Source organism: Schistocerca americana, chromosome 2 (assembly GCF_021461395.2).
Source record: "Schistocerca americana isolate TAMUIC-IGC-003095 chromosome 2, iqSchAmer2.1, whole genome shotgun sequence".
NCBI classification, from domain to species: domain Eukaryota; kingdom Metazoa; phylum Arthropoda; class Insecta; order Orthoptera; family Acrididae; genus Schistocerca; species Schistocerca americana.
In genome coordinates, this window is record NC_060120.1 from 326,154,183 (window position 1) to 326,178,952 (window position 24,770).

Consider the following 24,770-nt stretch of genomic DNA (forward strand, 5'->3'; position numbering starts at 1 on the left):
GTTGTTGGTTTGGAATCCGTCGGGCATGGGAAAAGGTAGTGTTCAATAGCTGCAAGGCCCTTGGCATTAGGAATGTTAGAGTTATGGTATGTCTTATCAATAGTGACAAGCAGGGCACCGTGTGGTAAAGGGGCAGGAACTGTGGAGAGTCGGTGGTGGAAATGGTTGGTGTCCTTTATATAGGAGGGTAGGTTCAGGGTAATAGGTTGAAGGTGTTAGTCTATGAGAGCAGAGATTCTGTCAGTGGGGTTGCAGTAACTGGCCGCAATAGGGCATCCTGGGTGGTTAGGTTTATGGACTTTAGGAAGCATGTAGAAGGTAGGAGCACAGGGACTGGTAGGGGTGAGCAGAGAGATGGACTCTGAGGGCAGGCTCTGGAATGAACCTAAGGATTTGAGGAGTGACTGGAGATTCTGCTGGATTTCTGGAATGGGGTCACTGTGGCAATGTTTGTAGGTGGAAGTATCTAACAGCTGGCCAAGTCCTTCTGCCTTCTGACCTAGATGCAAGACCTGTCCCATACATCCTCCCACCACCACCACCTACTCCAGTCTGGTCACTAACATGACCTGTCCCATCAAAGGCAGAGCTACCTGTGAAACCAGTCATGTGGTCTACATGCTAAGCTGCAACCACTGTGCTGCATTCTATGCGGGCATGACAACTAATAATATGTCTGTCCACATGAATGGCCACTGACAAACTGTGGCCAAGGAACAATTGGACCACCCTGTTGTCCAAACATGACATCCTTTATTTTAATGACTGCTTTACAGCCTGTGCCATATGGATCCTTCCCAACAACACCAGTTTTTCTGAATTGCGCAAGTGGGAACTTCTCCTGCGATACATTCTATGTTCCCGTAACCCTCCTGGCCTCAACCTTTGTTCATGACTATTCTCACCCATTCAGCCTCTTCCCTGTTGCCATTCCAGCACTACACAGCCATCATTCCACCATCACATTACTTTTCTCCTTTTCCGCTCCCCCCCCCCCCCCCCCCCCCCCCCACTCCTCCCCACCACTCCCCTGCCCTCCGTCTAACCTGCAGTAATTCACTGTCCACCATCCCCTCCTCCTTACCCCCACCCAGTCGCCACTCCCATCATGCACTGGTGCTGCTGTTGCTGGCAGTGTGGTTTCAGTTGTATGAAACTGCAGTCATGTGTGTGTGTGTGTGTGTGTGTGTGTGTGTGTGTGTGTGCGTGCGTGCGTGCATGCGTGCGTGTCTTTCATGTATTGTTCACGAAGGCCTTAATGGCTGAAAGCTGTATTTGTGACAGTCTTTTTGTTGTGCCTCTGTGCGATTCCTCATGTCCACTATATGGTGAGTAGCATCTTTCCTTTTCACAATATTGTTACATTCCATCCTGGATTTTCCATTGTTTGATCTTAATAACATTGTACATAAAAATACATATGTACCATAACAAGAGTCAGCTTCACAATCACAAATGCATTTTGTAGATAAGAAGTGCCCCTTGGGGAGACAAGGCCGGAGGTTCCTCGCCTGCTCACGACATGGGCAAATGGAGGAGGTAATTGTTGTAACAAGTAGTAGTCGTATTTCATACACAGACCACTTAGAGTTAATCTCACGACATAACATACATACATAGTAGAACAGAACATACCAATTCAGGTGAGATAGGCTGAAAATGTTTACTGAAGCCCTCGCACTTGAAATAGTCTGGTAAACGGACTTCTTTTATTGTCTAAATATTTCCTTTTGTCTTACTTTCTTCTTAAGATATATGGAAAAATTAGGTTTCGTTTCACAAAATTTACTTTATCTGCCACATGGTTTTTTAAATTAACAATGTAGTTATGAAAAACATGAGAAAAATAACAGCACTGACAGAATCTGTAGAAAAAGACGATGAATCTCTCTCTGCAGTGTGTGACTAATTTTTAGGTAGAAAACAACCCACTAGAGTTACCAAGGCAGTGGCTCACTCTGTAATGTTAATAAATAAACAAATAATTTATTTGAAGCTACTAGCCTACCGAGCAGCAGGAGAGGTCTCTCAGACCCTGTGTACCAATTATCCCTACCGATTTATCCATTTATTTTAAGTGACTTTGGTTCCGAAACATGTTTTTGTGGCAATAACAATAAATATGGCTCAATGCCAGTGGGAGAGGGAAGAGAAGGTGGACAGAAAGGAGGGGAGATGTGGACAAGAAGATGGGGAAGAAGGAGATGGACAGGGGGGAGGGGGGGATGAGATGGGCAGGACAGGGGGGAGGGGGGGGATGAGATGGGCACAGAGAGGGGGTGATGGACGGAGAGAGTGTGCAAGGAGGAAGAGATGGACAAAAAGAGGGGAGAGGATGAAATGGACAGAGAGAGGAGGCAGAAGGAGATATAGGACATACATCCAGGTTAGAAATCGAAATATGTTGCCAGGTGCACTAGTCTTATATATGATGAAGAGCAGAGTGAAAGCTCAGAGACAATGTAAATCATACTCTATGTAATAACATTCCAAGTAAGGCAATAAAAGATGGTAAAGACCTGCAGTGGTCTAATGGTGTCATTTGGAGTTGAAAAAACATATGTTACCCTGTCATTACAAAAGAAAAGGTAGGGGAACTGATAAAAGAAACTTAATGGCAACTCATTATCATTAAGAAAGTGTATGCGAGCAGCCTACAACCATTTTCACAGTTAGAATTTAATTCTGCCTTGTAATATTTTATATGTAAAGATCCTATTGCTTGATGATCATTTGGCTGCTATACAAATGTTAGACAGTTAATGTCCATGTCAAATCAACTCAGGAAAAGATCATTTTCTACCTCACTATCTCAGATTTTCTTGAAATTTGGCACAGGTGTGTTGTTGGCATAGACTTCAAAAAATATGAAGTTTTACTGAGAAATGTCAACTCATTTCTGAATTAAAGTTATCATAAATGGGCCCAAAAACAGTGTGTGGCAGTTTTTAGAATGGCTATAGAAGCTTTCCTAATTGAGCAACAGCATTTTCACACCCCTTTTTTGCTATACAATCAGATATATGTTAACATAAGAAAATTATTTTTTTTTTAATTTAAAATCTTAATTTTTGTTGCAAGAAGAACATATTTTAAAATTTCCAAATTTATTCCATGAGTTGCTAGATGGTTGTAAACCACAGGCTAAAGTATAATTTGGGATGATAATAAGTATATAAAAAAAAAAAAAAAAGGAACTCTGAAGCTCTGTTTTCAATAATTCGACTGTGTACTCATGTTAATTATTACAACATTACTAATATTGACATTTTCATAAAAATAAACATGAACACTGTTGTGATAAAGATTCAAGTAAATTGAACATAGTGTAAATAACTATTAAGTAACAGGATATGGTTATCATTTTATGTTTGAAAAGGCTTCCTTTGTTTGATACACATCACTTTCAGATGGTTCAAATGGCCCTGAGAACTATAGGACTTAACATCTGAGGTCATGAGACCCCTAGAACTTAGACCTTCTTAATCCTAACGAACCTAAGGACATCACACACATCCACGCCCAAGGCAGGATTCAAACCTGCAACCGTAGCGGTCACGCGGTTGCAGACTGAAGCACCTAGAACCGCTCGGCCACAATGGCCAGCCATAACTTTCATCAGAACAGCCATTACTGATACCCACAGAATATCAGCATTTCTTGGATGTGAGAAGGATGTAAATGGCCCAGCTGGATGAAGAAAAATTAATTTTACTTCACCAAGTTCTTCATTTTTCTGTAAGATTTAACTGAGTCTCCAGTTTGCTTGATAGACAGCAGTGATATAGCCTGATACAGCTGCTAATTTTAGTTTATCAGGAGATTTTGACACTTCCTTTTCACAAACTTCTGAATCCAAAGAAAAGTTATTCACCAATATTTTTGATTTAGTTTTTGGAATGCATGCATGGCATTGATGCGTTCCTGTGATACTCAGTGCTTGTTCAAAGTGATTTTTCAAGAAACATTCTGATTCAGTATAGTCTTCTTGAACTGAATATGCAAAGTCTACATTGCTAATGTTTTCTACTGCCCCTTCAAAAACTTGCAAGGGGTTTGTATTTGGTTTTCATAGGGTTTTTGCAAACTGGCTCAAGCTGCCAATCTCTTTACAGATCCTCCAACACCGTCACAAGCCCCTTTGCCATTCGCTCTGGCAAAAAAGTGCCAATCTGCTTCCTTTTTAAAATCTTCTTCGTGGAAACAGAAGCCTCAGTAGTTCTTTTTGTTTTTGTATTGAAAAGCAGGTCATCTGAAGAATAGAATCACTTTCTTGAAAGCTTTTGTAATTTGACTGTCAGTAAAGTTATGAGGATGTTTTTTTAAAACCTTCGAGTGGGCGCGCTGTGTATAAAGTGCGCCAACCGCAGATAACATTATCGTGCACAGTTCCATTGTTGTTTTACACTAGCAAGCCCCTACCTACTCCTGCATTATTGTTTCAGCTAGTGCAGTGAGAAGTTGTGATGCATTGGTTCATGTGAGCTACAGTACTTTGAAATAAACTGTGAGTGTTTCATCTTGGTGTATAAAGTACACCACATGCCCGGTCATGTAAGTAATTTTTCCTTCACTTTTATTTCATTCCTTTTTAAGCGAATCAAAAGATAACACATAACAAGCGGGTATATCACTGTGCAGGGCGAGATCAAAGCTGACAAAGTGCTTGATTGGTTACTCAGTGATGATCCGGAGTTCAACTCTGTACCAGACAATGGGAACGATGACGGTTCTGAAGAAGAAGAGGAATCTATCACATGAAGTGACCACGATTCAGATTCTTATCAAGTCCACAATTCAGATGATTACTGGGAGGGACGAAAAGTGTAAATGGAATAAAATATGTCCTAAAGTGACTTAGAAAACAAAAAGAAAGAATATTGTGAAAATATTTCCTGGGCCTACATATGTTGCCAGAGGGGTCAGAAGTGAAACAGAGGCTTTATGGGCAATACTTAGCCTGGAAATGATTGATGAAATTGTAAAATACACGAACATATACATTCAATCTAAGAAAGAATATGTACAACATTCCAGAGAAAGGGATGCTAACGAAACTACAAAGCGTGAAATAATGGCGTTGTTGGGATTGCTGTATCTCATCGGGACTAAGAAAGCAAACCACACAAATGTCATTGAACTGTGACAGCAGATGGTACTGGTACGGAGATTACAAAAGCTGTGATGAGCTACAGGAGATTTCTGTTCCTTTTACGATGTATGCACTTTGATGACAAGAGTACAAAGCAAGAAAGAAGAGTAACTGATAAACTTGATGCAACAAGGCAAATACTGGATGCCTTTCTGGTGAACTGCAAGAATGCTTTATAGTAGGACAATTTGTGACAGTAGACGACAATTTGCAAGCTTTCTGGGGTCACTGTTCTTTTGTTCACTGTAATTTTGAAGTATATTGTGGTAAACAACTTAAAGGACCATACAATGTTTCTAATTCTCCCTGTGATATTTTAGGAAGGGTAGTTACTCAAATTGAAGACTCAGGAAGAAACGTTACAGTGCATAATTGGTACACTAGCTATTCCTTAGCCAACTCCCTTTTGAAAAAGTGACTAACTTGCATCAGCACGTTGAGAAGAAACAAACGTGAGATCCCACAAGAATTTTTACCCGTGAAATGTAGGGCTATCCAGCCCTCTTTATTTGATTTTCAGAATGATGTGACACTTGTTTTGTATGTGCTGAAACAAAACAAGACAGTTATATTACTTTCAACTATGCACGATTTTGGAATCATTGACGAAGTTACAGGTAAACCAGAGATAGTTTTGGATTACAATATAACAAAGGGAGGAGTCGACACAGTGGATCAACTGGGAGGTACGTATTCTGTCGCATGGGTGACAAGAAGATGGCCATTGGTTGTATTCTGTGCTCTAGAGAGAGAGAGAGAGAGAGAGAGAGAGAAGAATATTTTTGAAAGATTTAGCACTGTCTCTCGTGAAGCCTCACTTCCTGCCAACATTGCACTCCTCATGAAATACAAAGACCAACGTGTTGAAAGAACTGAGGAGCCTACCACCAACAAAAGAGGTCGGTGTGTAACATGTGGACGAGCAAGAAACACATCTACTACCATCAGGTGTAACTCATGCCATAGCTTTGTTTGCAAAGGACATGTAATAGCAATGCATACATGTGAGAAGTGTAAAGCATTTCCCGAAAATGCACAAGACAGTTAACTGTGTAGATGGAAGGAACTTCATGATAACTGATACTTCTTCAATATATAAAGCTTTTGTCCTTTTATATTGCAATGAAAGGTTGCTTTTGTTCAGTATACGCTGCAACAATAGAAAGATACAAAAGTTTCTTATTTGTTTAATCAAATAGTAAATTAGTGATGTAATATATTTTTTAATCAAATAGTAAATTAGTGATGTAATATATTTTTTGTATTGTTGTTTAAATAAACTAAAATTAAACTGTGATTTAGCTTATACGTGTTTCCCTCGATAGCATAATGACAACTTTTGACAACATGCGTACAAAGTGCGACACGTGCCTGCTCATGGATTAAGTACATACAGCAACTGTGTTGTGCTCAAGTGAAGCAGAAACAAATACATAACTAAGATGTTCAACTTCATTTTCGTCTTTGAAATATATAACAAAGGGTCAAATTGTGATGTGTTCATTTGCCCAGTAATGCTATAATTTTCAGAAAAATCGCACGTGACAACGAACTCTGATTCTTTCAGATTTTCTTTTGTGCAGTTAAGAAAATATCCCTGCTGCTTGGTGATTAAGTCGTGCCGAACCACAGAGGATAACTTGCTGCAGAATAAATCGAATTAACTCTTCTGAATCTTTCTCTAAAGTCTCTAGATTACAGCGGTGAAATTGTACAGTTTCCATTGAATTTTCAGCAAAGGATGATTCCAAAATCTTACACATCTCTGTTCCACCTTGACGTATTGCAAGCAATAGACGATGGATTACAAAGCACTTAAGTGAGGCATTGCTTGTAATTTTGAATTTTACCTTCTGTTACCATTTTCAGTTTGGTATTTTCTATCATGAGTTTCATGTTTTGGCGATTTATGCACTCATAAGCAGTGTGTGTGCCACTTTGACCTGATGACATACAATGTTTAGGTCCCAGTTCAGGAAATTTTGAGAAAACTTTTTCTATGCTGAAAAACTTGTCTTTAAAATTTTTGTATGCTTCTTTAAGTTTATGCAATATGAGTATTTTTGATATCTTCGATTTACTTCCATCTGATTCAGTAACTGTAACACAGTCTTTAATACCTGGCATTGCCCTACTGACTACATCATCTTCATAAAATGAACATACAGTTCCAACTGCCTCTGGTGGCAGGCTTTTCCCTGGTTTTAAATTTGGCTTTTCCAAAAATTCATGCTTTATCTTTCTTATGTTCCAATTACCGGGTAAACGTGTTAGAAGCATTAGCCTTTTTGCCCTACTTGTGCAACTGGAGAACTTGTTTTTCAAATTTTTTTTTACGACTTCACATTTCTCAACATCGCTATCGTTTTCTAATGACTGACTTTCAGCAGAAACAGAAAAAAGTTTACGTTTCGCAGTTGTGGAATTTTTTCTTACTTTCGATGTGCAGTACTACTTGTCTTTTCTCTTAGCAGTGGGAGACTTTGTCAACTGTTCAAGAGATATACTAAGTGCCAGAACAACCTCCGAAGTAGCTATAAATTCTGTATCAGTCTGCAATAATGTTTTTGAGAGAGAATGATCAAGTTCAACATTTTTGTCACTTAGGGACTGCACATTTTTTAACATCATAGTTTCCTTCCTACATTTATCACAGTTTTTTGAACCACTGACTATTTGCAGATATGAGAGCAACGTGTCAGTTTCATCTGGGGAGGGGGGCAGGGCACACAAACACACTTAATGTTAAAGTAGAAAATCATATGTTAAAAATTAGCCAGCAACTTTTATATTTTCATGATTGATTTTAAGTCACCCTATAGCTTCTAACAACACCTTATTTTACTGAAGTATTAAATATTTGACCTAAATAGTAAGTAATCTTCAATACCAGTTCACAAGTAACTAGGTTATTACACACAATCAACTCACCATACATCCACTTAGGAAGGGTTGCACTCACCCTATGAAAGTGAAAGTGGTTATTGTTGTAACAATAAACATGAGTACACAGTCAAATTATTGGGAATACAGTTTCAGTCTTCTTTTTTACTTATGAGGAAATTATCATCCCAAATTTATATTTTGGCCTGTGATTTACAACAATGCTAGCTACTCATTTAATAAATTTTGAAATGTGTACTTTTGAAAAAAAAAAATTAATTAAAATTTTAAATTTTTTAAAAAGAACTTTCTTATATTAACCTATATATTATTGTATACCACTGTAAAGTGCATGAAAATGCTATAAAATGGTATTTATCCCAGGTCTGTAGCTCAGTTAGGAAAGCTTCTACAGCAATTGTAAAAACTGCCAAGCTCTGTTTTTGGGGCCATTTATGGTAACTTTGCAGCTTTGTAATTCAGAAACGATTTGACATATCTCAGTAAAATTTAATATTTTTCTAAGTCTGTACCAACAGCATACCAACACCAAATTTCAAGAAAATCTGAGATGGTGAGTGTTATAGTCCATGAGATGCGTGATTGGTCTCGACAGTTCGGGCAGACAGGTGGCTATGTTGCAGGATTTCACTTATGGTACTTTGCGCCCGGTCTGTACTTGTATGCGTTCTCTAGAAGCAGAAACAAAAGCATCGACAGCATGCAGATCGTATTTGTACGTGTGAATTTACTTACAGTTGAATTGCTCACTCCTTGCTTTCTTGAGTGTGTTGCAATTATGCTAATGGGAAAGCACCACTCTCATTACTGTTAAATTTTCTATGTATTCTTCCACAATGCCTTTGGCTTCAGCTGTCTCTCTGATTACACTTGCAGTACTGTTCACAATTTTTGTCCACATTTTGCTTGTACTTGATTGATAGCTGCTACAAAAAGGTATTCAGCTTTAGAGATCATGAATTTTTTATTGTTTGCAGCAATGTAGTTTTTGATTGACGCTCTTATCCCTTCAGTGGCATTGAAGTGACATCATAATCACCTGTCTTTTTTTGAACGAAACAGTAACAAGCAGTTTGTCACAAAACCATCTGAAGTACCTATATGTAAAACAATAACTCACCCTCCTTTTCCCCACGGGCACTGCCATGGTTCCCTCTGGCCTTCCTTTTCTCCAGCCGATATGTAAAGAATGGCTGACATTCAACCATGTTTCATCTATCCACATTATATTTTCAAATCTCATACCCATGATTCTCCGCAGGAATCTGCATTGCCATGTGACTACACCTGTCCTTTTCATCAATATTTTGTATGAGTTAAACACAGAATAGCTGAAGCCTATGTCTTCCAGTACTGTATGTAATGAAATTTGCTTCCATTAAAAAGATTGTCTTTCTGAAGTGGTGCTTGTAATTTAGATAGAGTGGCATGTTTCCTTCTCTTACAATATTATGACAAATAGAGTTTGTCTCAAAATCTTCCGAAGTTGTCACTTGCTTCTTCCACAGCTGCTTCTTTCCTGATGTGTGCAGCCTTGTTGTGCCACTCCCACCACAGTCTATACTGTACTGTTCTTTCCCTATTGTTACCACAGTGTTCATTCTTATTTTCAGTGCTACGGTCCTCTTAACAGCCTGAGGAACAGGAAATAAGGGCTCACCTTTTTCCTTTCATTTTTCAAAGTAGTCCCTCAATGAACACATGAATTCATGGGCCTGGCTGTGTAGCACACTTTTCTTACTCTGTTACACTGTACTTGTTGGGCTGCCACTACTTGTTTCACTGTCCATTGGTCAAAAGGCAACAGTAGCAAATAAACACTAACAACAACAAAAACAAAATAAACTATGAACTGAACTATTAACACAAACGACTAAATGACAGCACTGATTGCACATGAGACACTCGTGGTACTTTGTGATTGCACGCATCAGGTTTACAGAGGGGCTATGTGCTCCTGTTATCAGCCCGAGTGCAGTCCATCGTCAGTTGGCTACCTGCGGTTGCTAGGCAACAGAATGATGCTACTGAGGTATCAGTAGTAAAGACTCATTCTCCAGACTATAAACCCTGTGTTGATTTGACATGGAATAAATAACACGAAAGTAATCTCTACCTGTATTAAGAAACAAAAGCAAACAAATTCTCACACCCTGATAAATTTCCTATTAAATGTCGCATTGAGTACACTGCAGAATTTGCAGTCCCAGAACAGCGGTTAGTTACAAATGTAGGTGATGTCCTGTTGCAGGAACCTAAAACATATTGATAAAATTGATGCAGGACGATTGCAAGGAAATGCAGAATGACTTGTACAGTACCACTTCCTGGCCTAATGAATCACAGCTCTTTTTTAATAGAATAGATACAAGATAGTTCCCATAACAAAATGGAAGAAACAAGTAGTATCCACTTACAAAACCATTCATAAACTGCTGAAGAATACCACATAATTCAATTATTGACAAATAATCCTGCAAAGTAATATGAAATGGGACAAATTTCTAAAATCAATAATGGGAAAAGCAAACAGAAGGCACGAATTTATTGAAAGATGTCTGGAAAAGTGCAGTAAGTACAAGGCACTATTGCAACCAATTCTGAATATTTCTCCATCTCCAATGTTTGGAGTATTTATGTAGTTGGCATGACAGCAGACATCAAATAAACTCAGAGACAATTTGCTAGAATTTTAACTGGCCATTGTACCCAAACAAAAGTCTAATGGAGATACTCAAGGAACTTAAGTGGAAATCTTTGAGAAAAAAAAGACATTATTCTTGTGAAACCCCACGGGCTAAATTAAGGTACCGTATTTACTCGAATCTAAGCCGCACTCGAATCTAAGCCGCACCTGAAAAATGAGACTCGAAATCAAGGAAAAAAAAATTCCTGAATCTAAGCCGCACCTGAAATTTGAGACTTGAAATTCAAGGGAAGAGAAAAGTTTTAGGCTGCACCTCCAAATCGAAACAAAGTTGGTCCATTGTAATATGAGACACAATTTAGGCCGAATGAATGACTATACAGCTACAGTAGTTTGGTTTGAGTCATAAGCTTAGCAGTTAAGCTTTACCAGGTAGCCATTGCTATGCGTCAGGCGCTCCATCCGTATTTATACGGGTACCCTTCCTTCTTCACGTGCTTCGTCTCGTTTGAATTGATTGCTTATTTTTCTTTGATCTGACAAGTGCCATTCTCTTTGTTATAGGTGTTTACGTCACTCTAAGCTGAAAATGCATTACTGTACTGTGTCATGCATTGTTTGTCGCGTTCTGATAATGAGTGTTTACAGCCTGTCGCCGCTCGCGGCATGGCTTGCTTTTGTGCACGCTACCGCCGCTTACAATAAAAAAGAGAGGAATCGTCTCATTAGCAAAACAATGGCAAGAGACTGCTATTTGTTGTTACTTACACTGCTGCTTTCTTTGATAATGATCAACAAGAACCAAATAATAGACTGCGTATGATAGATGATGTTCTGAATGAGAGTTTAGCAAAAAAAATTTCTCCGTTTGAAAATCTTTGCAGACGCCCCTTTAGTACATTATATTCTGCACAGAAATAAGAGTCATCCTAGATTTAAAAATCTAGTCAATTACCGTGCTTCATTTCTGACTGTATCACTATTAGGCACAAGAATAATACGAATATAAACATGATATGATATGTATATTCTTCCGCGTTTGCTGTTGTCTCACTCTAGTTTCGTAGTTTATTAGGCAGACAGGATTTAAGTGAGATAGCAGCAAACATGAAAGAATACATGGCAATATGTTTATATTCGTATTATACTTATAGTGAAGAGAATACTGCGTGTGATTCACAATTCATAAAAGTTCATATTAGCAAACATCTCTTCTCATAGGTAGGAAAAAATTCAGAACGTAGAGTTGGCCATATTGACAAACATCCCAAACAGTCTTTCCAGTCGGATTTTTGTGGTACATTGAAATGCTGCTACATTGGAAGATTAACAATACGGAATTTGTATTTACTTCGTTGGATAATGTATGAAAATGCAGTGGTCGAAAATTGAGGTGGAGAAAAAAGCTCATCTTCCACTTCTTTTTCTTTTTTTTAATTTATTTACTGATGCAGAGGTTTTGGCGCCAGTATTTATCTTTGTGCCTGCAAAGCATGCCTGGGTAGCGCTACATATATTCGATGGCAGAAGTTAGTTGTGGCGGCACCTACCAGAATTTTTCAGAACTTACACTTACTTTGCACTCGATTCTAAGCCGCAGGTTGTTTTTTTGGATTACAAAAACCGGAAAAAAGTGCGGCTTAGATTCGAGTAAATACGGTAACTGGTAGATCTGTTGTATGTGTTACAGGTGCTTTTAATTAGTGCTTCTTTGACTGGCACTTACTTCTAGATAAGCCAAAAAAGATTTGTGCCACTTGGTCTAGTTCCTCAATGATTTCCCATCTCAGACCACTTATATTTGAGCAATATTGATTGACTTCCATTTGTTCATTGCCAATCAAATACGATTGCAAAAATTTATAAGTGTCTTTTGGAAATTATCCCACTCTGTGCTAATCTTGCCCTTTAATCAAAAACACAGGATGGAATTGATGTTCTTCATTGCTTGTGGAAGTAGACCTGAATGATGTCATTTGAAAGCAGGCATTGTATGTTCTCATATTTCATAGGAAGTGTTCTAATTCTGAAGTTTCTCCAGTCATGTACTGAAACCATTCAGTTGGCATCATTTCCATTGGTGCTAATCAAATCTTTCCACTCATGCAATATTTTCCTATTGCTTATCTACTTAATTTCTTTCCACCTAAGAACTGACACACAATCCATTTTGCCAAGGACGATGTGTTTTTGATTTGTGGGATCATAATGGAATGCTTCATCTGCCAAACTGTAATCTCTGCTACTTGTGCTTTGCACCTCTCATACACAAACATTTTACATGTTTGTGATCATTATCTTTCATGAACTTCATTCGTTATCTCTGCATACATTGTTTTGTAATCTTGTATCTCGAGCAGCTTTTCCCTATTGGCTTGTTGAGTGTCCCACTCAGTCATCTTGTCTAGTGTAGACTCGTAGTTCATCTGTTAATAAACTTCCTCTCAATTCTGTTCATTAACTTCCATTGTGAAGCTACACATGCATCTTCCTCTTCATAAGTTTCATTTTTTTGCTGTTCTTTGTGTTCCTTTCTTTTCAGTTCACCGCTCGTAAGATTTTCGTTTTGTTCCTGTTAATGTTAATTTTATTTAACACACTAAAATTCCATCTAATACACTTTTTACTACTGTAACCAATTCACTTTTACTTAAATTTATTTCCCTTTCTCATTTCCTTGATCTTCTCCAGTTGATATCCAAAAGTATTCTGACATGTGCATCTTGTCGTCTCCTGTGTACAAGGTGTTTCAGGAGGAATGGTAAATACACTCCTGGAAATGGAAAAAAGAACACATTGACACCGGTGTGTCAGACCCACCATACTTGCTCTGGACACTGCGAGAGGGCTGTACAAGCAATGATCACACGCACGGCACAGTGGACACACCAGGAACCGCGGTGTTGGCCGTCGAATGGCGCAAGCTGCGCAGCATTTGTGCACCGCCGCCGTCAGTGTCAGCCAGTTTGCCGTGGCATACGGAGCTCCATCGCAGTCTTTAACACTGGTAGCATGCCGCGACAGCGTGGACGTGAACCGTATGTGCAGTTGACGGACTTTGAGCGAGGGCGTATAGTGGGCATGCGGGAGGCCGGGTGGACGTACCGCCGAATTCCTCAACACGTGGGGCGTGAGGTCTCCACAGTACATCGATGTTGTCGCCAGTGGTCGGCGGAAGGTGCACGTGCCCGTCGACCTGGGACCGGACCGCAGCGACGCACGGATGCACGCCAAGACCGTAGGATCCTACGCAGTGCCGTAGGGGACCGCACCGCCACTTCCCAGCAAATTAGGGACACTGTTGCTCCTGGGGTATCGGCGAGGACCATTCGCAACCGCCTCCATGAAGCTGGGCTACGGTCCCGCACACCGTTAGGCCGTCTTCCGCTCACGCCCTAACATCGTGCAGCCCGCCTCCAGTGGTGTCGCGACAGGCATGAATGGAGGGACGAATGGGGACGTGTCGTCTTCAGCGATGAGAGTCGCTTCTGCCTTGGTGCCAATGATGGTCGTATGCGTGTTTGGCGCCGTGCAGGTGAGCGCCACAATCAGGACTGCATACGACCGAGACACACAGGGCCAACACCCGGCATCATGGTGTGGGGAGCGATCTCCTACACTGGCCGTACACCACTGGTGATCGTTGAGGGGACACTGAATAGTGCACGGTACATCCAAACCGTCATCGAACCCATCGTTCTACCATTCCTAGACCGGCAAGGGAACTTGCTGTTCCAGCAGGACAATGCACGTCCGCATGTATCCCGTGCCACCCAATGTGCTCTAGGAGGTGTAAGTCAACTACCCTGGCCAGCAAGATCTCCGGATCTGTCCCCCATTGAGCATGTTTGGGACTGGATGAAGCGTCGTCTCACGCGGTCTGCACGTCCAGCACGAACGCTGGTCCAACTGAGGCGCCAGGTGGAAATGGCATGGCAAGCCGTTCCACAGGACTACATCCAGCATCTCTACGATCGTCTCCATGGGAGAATAGCAGCCTGCATTGCTGCAAAAGGTGGATATACACTGTACTAGTGCCGACATTGTGCATGCTCTGTTGCCTGTGTCTATGTGCCTGTGGTTCTGTCAGTGTGATCATGTGATGTATCTGACCCCAGGAATGTGTCAATAAAGTTTCCCCTTCCTGGGACAATGAATTCACGGTGTTCTTATTTCAATTTCCAGGAGTGTATTTTAGGAGGTGTAGTATAGACGAATTACGATAAAGAATACCATACAACATTTGTCCAATTTTTATTGAGTAAGAGATACAGCTGAGTTCACAGTGCACTTTTGTTTCTTGTGTTGGTTCACCAGTTCTTATGGGGTGGGGGGGTGGGAACAACAACAACAAAAACAACAACACACCAGCACTCCTCTTGTAATCTTTAGTATGCACTGATTCATCATTGAGACTCAGTACCTCAGTTCTTTGTGGAAGACCCTACACACAAATAATCGTATCTGCATTTACGTTGGATTCTAGGGAAGGAGAAAGTTGAAAGTTGAGTCTTCTGCTTTGCAACTGAAAAATCATTCATTATGTGAATAAACCAAAGACGCATCCCATGCTAAAGTAATTTTTTGGAAAAGTTTTAGTTTTTACACAAAAGATTGAAAACTACAGATAGTGGATTCACATGTTTATTTGCAGTGTAGTTGTTCTCAAATGACTGCTTAAGATACTTCGAACTTAAGTGACTCACTGCACATTGTTCAAAAAATGCGGAGTGAATTATGAGTGCCAACTGCATTCCTCTCTTTTATATATGTTTATCCTAGCATGTGTTATAGCACTGTGTGTTGTTTACAAACATCAACATTTTGAAGGCTTCTGTTGTTAAATAAGGTAGAACAGATTTAATGCAAAAATAATGTCTTCTATATGTCTAAAAATGACTTTCAGATGCCAGCACACATCTTGACTCACTTTGGTGGTGAAGTGTCAAGAGTCCCAGAGCGTTACCGAAGACTCTTATCACGTCCACGAAGACGCATTCACACATGCGAATATTGTGGACGAGACTTTCCTTCAAGTATACGTCTACGGTGCCACATCAGACGACATACAGGTGAACGCCCATACACATGTCAGCTCTGTGGAAAGAACTTCTACACAAACCTGCAGCTTGTCGTCCATGTACGTCATCATGCTGGTGAACGCACTTATCGCTGTCCTGCACCATCTTGTCCTCGAGCATTTGCCAGTGCATCTGCCCTACGTGCACATTGTGCAACACATGCAAGGGTAAGTTAATACTTAAATTTGCTGAATAATATAAAAAGCCTCTGAACATCGTTAGTTACCAGTAGTTGTTTTTCTTCTGATTTTTATCGTCCTTAGGATCTTCTTAAATTTGATTACGTTTTAAGTAATGCAGCCAACAAGTTAATATGATATTTTGCTCTTTCTCCAGGCAAATACAATATCAGATTCCTTGTTTGTCTTGTAATGTCACTGTTTGCACTTGATGTGAGTCATCTGTTCGCAACCTGCTTTTACCTTTATGGGTGACCTATAAAGTCCTGTATCTCTCTCCCTCTCCCTCTCCCTCTCTCTCCCCCTCTCCCTCTCTCTCTCCCTCTCTCTCTCCCTCTCCCTCTCTCCCTCTCCCTCTCTCTCCCCCTCTCCCTCTCCCTCTCCCTCTCCCCCCCCCTCTGCCCCCACCTCTCTCTTCCCTCCCTCCCTCTCTCTCTCTCTCTCTCTCTCTCCCCTCTCTCTCTCTCCCTCTCTCTCTCTCTCTCTCTCTCTCTCTCTCTCTCTCTCTCCCCCTCCCTCCCTCCCTCCCTCCCTCCCTCTCCCCCCCCCCCTCCCTCTCTTAACTACACCAGCACACAGAGTAAAACCATCACATTGTAAATTAAGTTTTGTTTTTCAGTTTTAAAGCAAGGACCTGAAAAACATGTGAATAGTAAGATGTATCTGGCAGAACTCCAAATACGCACATTGTGTGGGGAAAAAAAAGTTGTGGCTGATATTGGTACAAAATACTCTCCACCATGCATTTTACACATTTTACAGTAACATTTGGACTATAGAGTGGCTGCAAATGTAGAAACAGTGCTCAAATTAAAAATTTATGGATCATCATACTTGTTTTTTCATAACTTACAGAATAAAAAATTATCAGTCCATTTCTCTAAACTGTGCAGTTTTTTATAGTTCCATAGAAGTGCCAGTAGAAATTTCGAGCGTGCATTATATTTCACATTAAAGGAGACTTGTGGAGAAGCAGCTATTCAGATGCTGTCACTGATAGATTTATCTGAAAACTAAATCGTTTCACTGTACATTTTTAAGATGCCATTGTAATTGTCTTAAGCGCTGTAAACATTTTACATTAAACTATACTTTGTGTTCAAAATTGCATTACAATTGGCAGTGCTTGTGGGGAGGCTCACATAAAAGGCACTGCCTGCATTAAGTCAATCTAGTGTGACGTATAGCAGCAGCAACCACCAACAGTTGTCAAAGCTCCACGTCTCCAGTATAACAAATGCCACTTCCCTTACACCTCAGACAGCTTTCTGTACTGTGGGGTCATTGGTTGCGCATTGAGATTTTGTGTTTTTTCATTTCTTAAAGTTGTGAGGTTAATATTTTATGTGTTATTACTATTGTTTGTTGTATGTTGCTGTAAAATGTCAAAGGAGTTTGTCAAATGTAATTAAGTGGGAAAGTTAACATCACTCACTTTGCCAGAGGATTGCTGCACAAGATCAGTTGAAAGAGATAGTTTTATGAATTATATGTGTACACTGTCAACAGTTGTCTTGATAATGCTCACAACCATTCTGTTGTTATTGGTGAGATACCTACCTTGGCAAAGTGGAAGGAGGAAATGATTGATGGCTTCAGCATCACAATGAGGAAGTAAGATATGGTGTTAAAAGGTGGAACTTGTGGAACTAATAATATCTCTCCATAGAACGTGTTTCGCCAGATATAAAATAGACCAGCTGGCAAAAACATATAGGCATACAGTCTGTGAGCTGCCATTTCAACCCAATAGAATTTGTGTAGGCCCAAGTTAAAGACTGTTGCTAGTAATAAATAAAGTAAAATAAAAATTACTCTGCAACTGAAGCATTCACCAATGAAGCTGTTTGGAAAGTCATCTCTGCCAACCGGAAGAAAGCTGCCACTGGTATGCAGTGCGACATGGGAATAGCTTGGTGGAACGAACCTATTATAGAGTAAATGATCATGTCAGAATTAACAACAGAGTGTGATAGTGGAACATATAATTGAGCTATTCTCACGTAACGTCTGTACGCCATGGACCATCAGGTGCTAGTGGTACACCCACTTCTTGCTTAATCACCATCTGACAGAATCCTCGTACAACTAGATGATAATGCCACATTAGCATTTCAGAACAAAGTAATGTATATGTGCTTTTTCTTAACCTCTGTTCTCAATAAAATAAAAGACTTGTGTTTGTGGCCTGTTACCATGATGTGTTTGTAACATATGTTGCCAGCTCCTATACATGTGCTAAGAACCATTTTCATGTTTTTGGTTGGTAATTTTTGTTATGTGAGAGTAAACTTTTCCAGTTGTCCCAAGTCTTATATTCTACAAAACACACAATTTTCCTTGTTTGTACTGACTAATGTTTATGAGTAAATAATTGTGAGGAAGCAGATTACATCACACAAGTATGATATATAGTATGCCTGTAATACATTTCTCATTATGACTCAGCCAAATGCTTTAAAGCGTAAAATACTAAGACAAGAAATACGGTTTTGTGTGATTACATACTTGGAATTCTTAAACAGTGTCTTATTTTGCTTTTTCATAGATTAAATAGTAGTTTATTTCAGATGATACCATAGATTCAGAACCATTGTATTATTCCTCTCTCATATTTTTTCAGGTAAAACAGTACAACTGCCCACAGTGTGGAAAGGCTTTCTTCTGGCGTTCTGCATTTGTAGCACATGCCAGACAGCACACTGGATCAAGGCCATATGTGTGCGGAGCCTGCAACAAGTCATTCACACTACGGGGGAAGCTAAGTTTGCACCTACGGCGGAAGCATGCTGCTGAACTAGGCCCTGGAGCTGAGGGCGAGGAAGGCCCACGATATTGCGCAGACTGCGGTCGTGGCTTCCGGACTGGAGCTCTCCTTGTAGACCACGCACGTGAAGCTGGTTGTGTCACTCCTCCCCTGCCTGAAGGGACAGGTTAAAGAAAGATGCACAAATATGAAGAGAATAACGTGTGGCACATGATGACCAAATGCATTACAAGGTGTCGTACACCTTGATTACCGAAGCATAGGATACCTATATGAGTGCCGGAATATTTTTAATTCAAACTAACACACTGACATATGATCATGTGAAACTTTTGTTTCCTTGTGAATGCCCTTTTAAGACTCAGCTAGTGATATCGAACACTGAAACGAGTTTTGAATGTTGTTCTAAATTTACTGGGTTAGTCATGTAGAGTGGAGCAAAGGGATGGGTTATTTCCTTTGCACTAGGCAACTGTTACCTGATTAGGCAGCCACTAATAATTAGGGGAATGCCTAAGCCATATATGTTTTAGTCAAGATTTCAGTTTTCTATGGTAAATTATTTTAGGTGCATTTATTTCTTAAAAAGCCTTTCACTGTATCTGATCAGACAAAAAATCAGGATCTTCCATTTCTTTTAAATATGTCTGCATCCTCAGTCAGTTAATTCTTGGCAGTTTTATGACAAATTTACCACCAAGTGAAAATATTTTCTTCGGGTATTAAAGATTTCTGTGTGTATTTCACTTTCCTTGCATTTAAGAAATTCTGATTATTAGATAGACATCCAGTTAATTGGCAAGACATTTAATTTTCCATCTGACACTGCCAATTTTATAATAACATTTAAGAGGTACTATCCATGTTCAAATTATTGTTTAATATTACTTTCTGAAAATGAAATATTTGGTCAGCTGTAGATGCTAATAGAAGAACCAAAGCAACAACAACAGAGGAATGTTTTGATACAGTATACCCCAAATGATGCTGTGTTGGTTAATTGTAAAAGTTTCTGAGAAAAATACAGCACTATTTTCTTCTGATCATTAAGTGACATATTTAGACTACTTTGTGATTTAGAAGCAATGTGTATATTAAAGTGCCATTATCTGAGTTGTATATTGTTTAAAAAGAAAATTTTCTGATGTGTGGTAAGCCATGGGATATTTTTGAAAATGTTCTTTTTGTGGTGTATTTGAATATTGTTTTGAAGGGATAATGATATGTGAGGAGGTTTATGATTGTGCTTCATATAGTGATAAAGCAGTTGATAAGACTGGAGTGGATTAATTTTCTCTTGAGCATTTGATAGATGTCTTGGTAGTCTCTTCCAGAAACAAACTGGTATTTTAAAATGGTCTCCCTTTAATTCATTATGGCAGTGCTGTGTTGCACTTCTTATAAAAGGACAGTTTTTTCTAAACTGTGTATGACTGACTGATGAGTGCTACAGTCCCTAGTTTTTTTTCCGCCCTCTAATGTGGCAGTTTGATGTGGAAGAGACAGCTAGACAGCTCAGTTACCTGTTTTGATAAGACATTTTGTGTTACAGATGTACTACTTTGTCTCTCATTCCATATTTTACGAAATAAAACTCCATGTGTCGTTCTTTGTTCTTTTATTCATTTTGTTCATTATCAGTTTTCAAACTATTGAAATTCATAGTTGTGTGATAAATTTTTCTGCTTCTTTGCACCATAAATAATGACGCAATATTGGAAGAATGAGAGATTCTTGAAATAAAAATTATTGGTGTGCTTTTCATGTCCATATTGTTTTAAAATAATTCATTATATTCAATCTACTAACTGCCCACTCATACAGAACATTATGTGAATATCTACACATAAGGTAACTAACTTTAAATGCTACCAATCTAGAACTGAGACCCAATAATAATCAATTTGGCAGCTTCCAAACAAAAGCAAGTGAAACCAATTGGATAACTGTATGTTAGTTGCAATATTAAAAATTGTTTGACGTGTCTCAAATTTGCCTGCAATTTGAGATTTGTCTGGAAAGTAAACATACAGCCTTATAAAAATTAAAAACTATTATGTTTCACATAGGATAACTTTGCTGTTTATATATACATAGATACATAATGTGTCACAGTTCACCATACTTCAGTAGTGCTCATAAGAGGTTTTATAAGTGGCCACGTCATTTCAGATCTCGTGTGCAAAGTTCGTTCTCTGACAGAACATACACTTTTCCTAAAATGCACAAAAATTAGTGTTAGAATTTGGTCAACTCACCTCATATATGAGGATAAATTCAAAACCACCCTTTCACATAGAAGAATCATTACTATCATGTATTAACCAAATGGACAATAATTTGTTGAATTTTTGCCTTGGAAGAATAATTCTACTCTGAAGCAGTACAAAAAAGTATTGGGTTACCGTATTTACTCGAATCTAAGCCGCACTCGAATCTAAGCTGCACCTGAAAAATGAGACTTGAAATCAAGGAAAAAAATTTCCCGAATCTAAGCCGCACTTGAAATTTGAGACTCGAAATTCAAGGGGGGGGGGGGGGATTTTATACCACACCTCCAAATCGAAACAAAGTTGGTCCATTATAATATGAGACACAATTTAGGTCGAATGAATGACGATACAGCTACAGTAGTTTGGTTCGAGTCGTAAGCTTAGCGGTTAAACTTTACCAGGTAGCCATTGCTTTGCGTCAGGCGCCCCATCTGTATTTATATGGGTACCCTTCCTTTTTCACATGCTTCGTCTGGTTTGAATTGATTGCGTATTTTTCTTTGATCTGATAAGTGCTGTTCTCTTTGTTATAGGTGTTTACATCACTCTAAGCCGAAAATGTATTAGGCCCCTACTGTACTGTGTCATGCATTGTTTGTCGCACTCTGTTTACGGCCTGTCTCCACTCGTGGCATGGCTTGCTTTTGTGCCCGCTACCGCCACTTACAATTTTTTAAAAAATGAGAGGAATTGACTCATTAGCAAAACAATGGCAAGAGACTGCTATTTGTTGTTACTTACACTGTTGCTTTCTTTGATAATGATCAACAAGAACCGAATAATAGACTGTGTGTGATAGAAGATGGTCTGAATGAGAGTTTAGCAAAAATTTTTCTCCATTTGAAAATCTTTGCAGACGCCTCTTCAGTACATTACATTCTGCACAGAAATTAGAGTCATCTTAGATTTAAAAATCTAGTCAATTGCTGTGCTTCATTTCTGACTGTATCACTATTAGGCATAAGAATAATACGAATATAAACATGACATGATATGTATATTCTTCCGCGTTTGCTGTTGTCTCACTCTAGTTTCGTGGTTTATTAGGCAGACAGGATTTAAATGAGATAGCAGCAAACACGAAGGAATACATGGCAATATGTTTATATTCGTATTTTTCTTATGGTGAAGGGAATACTGCATGTGATTCACAATTCATAAAAGTTCCTATTAGCAACCATCTCTTCTCTAGGAAAAAATTCAGAAAGTAGAGTTGGCCATATTGACAAACATCCCAAACAGTCTTGCCAGTCAGATTTTTGTAGTACATTGAAACACTGCTACATTAAAAGATGAACAATACGGAATTTGTATTTAATTCGTTGGATAATGTATCAAAATGTAGTGGCCGAAACTCGGGGCGAAGAAAAGAAACTCGTCTTCCACCTTTTTTTAATTTATTTACTGACGCAAAGGTTTTGGCACCAGTATTTATCTTTGTGCCTGCAAAGCATGCCTGTGTAGTGCTACATATATTCGACGGCAGAAGTTAGTTGTGGCGGTACCTACCAACATTTTTCAGAACTTCGGCTTTGCACTCGATTCTAAGCCGCAGGCGGTTTTTTGGGTTACAAAAACCGGAAAAAAGTGCGGCTTAGATTCGAGTAAATATGGTTCTCATAGCAGGCAAGGAGAAACAGGGAATTTGATCAGTATGCACAACATTAGTAAAGATAACTGCAGAAGCTTCTGAAATATTTTTTGTGCTTTGTATTTTTAGGTCTAATTAATCTTCAAGTAAGTACAACTATTCAGACTGATAGTTCTTGGTTTATTATTGGCCAAATATCAGCTGTAGTGGCTTCTGCCAAGTATAGCAAAACCTCAAATTAATGAACACATTTTTAATGAATATTTACGTATGTGCTGATGAAACTCCAATGAGAACAACGTCATTCTTCACCATATTTAATGAACCTCAGTTTAAGAAGAAACATTCACTTTTAAGAAATAACAATAAAATGCTCTGGACATTAAAATCCCATTTTAAAGCAATTTCTAACATGCCTGACTCAGTTTCTGATTTCTTACAGTTTCACACAGTTAATAGTCCATCGTATTTTGTGTTGTAAGCCACAGTAAATAGTAACCTATGCTTTCACTCGACACATACCTAGATTGTCAATCACTTGATTTTCCTTGTATTGATAATGGATAAAGACAGGAAAAATTTGCATTTTGCAATAAATGTGAATTCTACCTGAGAATGCGAAATTACTTAAATGCTATTTCGTAGCATTTGCATCCATATGAACTATTTTATCAGAGATAGTTTGAAATAGTTTCATTTTCTGCATATAAATATTGACAATGTAACCAATTTTCAGTTATTGGAATAGTACATCACCTGACAAAGTCCAAATTAGGAAGATAGTTCACGTAAGAACCTGTTTGCAAAATAATAAGTATATGAACACAACGGTGTATCAATACCCACAATGATAGGGCACCATGCCAATTGTGGACAGTTGAATGGTATATAAGGGGCGTTCAAAAAGAAACGAGCCGGAGGCTGGAATGCACAAACCGGTGACAGGAGGGTAATATCGTGGCGTATGTAACAAGGTGTGGTTCTGACCAGAACGTGGAAGTTAACAGCCCGTCACTAGAGGGCACACGTGCACGTCACGTGACTATACAGAGCTAGCAGCAGCATGCTTCCATTGTCCAACGCTGCTAGTCACATTGCAAACAGTGACATGGAGGTGTCAACAGAAATGCAAAGAGGTGTTGTTAGTTTTCTGACAGTGGAAGGAGTAGGAGGAATGGACATCATTGATGAATTTCACAAGTGTACAGCGAACACTGCATGTCCCTTGCAAGGCTCATGGCATGGCACAAGTGCTTCAGGGAAGGACGGGTGTCGTTAGCCAATGATGCACTATCTAGAGCACCACACTGTGTCATCAGTGACATCGTCCAGCAGGTGGGTGCACACATTACCCAAGACAGCCGAGTGACAGTGAAAGTCATGGTCGGATTGAGTGTCGGAAGTGTTCACACCATCATGAAGGAACAACTGCACATGTGCAAAGTGTGTGCCCAATGGGTGCCCCACAGTCTTCAACCACACCAGGAAGAATGTCGAATGGCCCACTGTCTTGCTCATCTGCAGCGCTACACTCAGGAAGGGAATGCGTTCCTGGCACGAGTGGTGGCTGGAGATGAGTCATGGTGTCATCACTCCAAACCAGAGTCAATACGACAGAGTCCCCAGTGGAAGCATCCAGGGTCACCACCAGCAAAAAAAGCCAAGGCCATCCACACGAGTGCAGGAAAGGTTATGCTGACGTTCTTCTTTGTCCAATATGGCCCCCTTCTGATTCACTTCGTGCAGCATAGGACAACAGTGAATGCCCAGCATTACTTGCAAACCTACTACCCTTTGCCTAGTGATCAAATCAAAATGACCAGGCAATCTCACCCGTGGGGTCATTCTGCTCCTCGACAATGCAAAGACTCATACAGCCAACACAATCATGGCACTCCAGCAGAAATTCAAATGGGAGTTTCTCAGCCACTCTCCATACAGTCTGGACCTCTCTCCCTGTAATTACACCATTTTTGGTCCCCATAAAAAGGCTCTGAGTGGCAAACTATTCACTCGGACGACAACGTCCAGCTGCACATGCGGAACTGGTTAACATCACAGCCCCGGGAATTCTATGAGACAGCCGTTCACTGACTTTTGTCACAGTGGAACAAGTGTCTCAACAGCCAGGGTCAATATTTCTAACATATAGGTACTGGTTTCTGTAATTATGCCT

General features: G+C 39.6%; 1 protein-coding gene across 1 annotated transcript in view; it reads left to right on the forward strand.

The window, feature by feature from the left end:
* The window catches only part of LOC124593759 (zinc finger protein 345-like), a 192,070-nt gene extending 171,732 nt beyond the window's left edge, over positions 1-20,338 (forward strand). Inside the window, exons 8-9 of the mRNA XM_047132110.1 lie at positions 15,610-15,951; positions 18,587-20,338. Coding sequence (XP_046988066.1) covers positions 15,610-15,951; positions 18,587-18,901 — 657 coding nt within the window. The 3' untranslated portion in view covers positions 18,902-20,338. The remainder of the gene's footprint in view (positions 1-15,609; positions 15,952-18,586) is intronic.
* Positions 20,339-24,770: the final 4,432 nt, after the last annotated feature.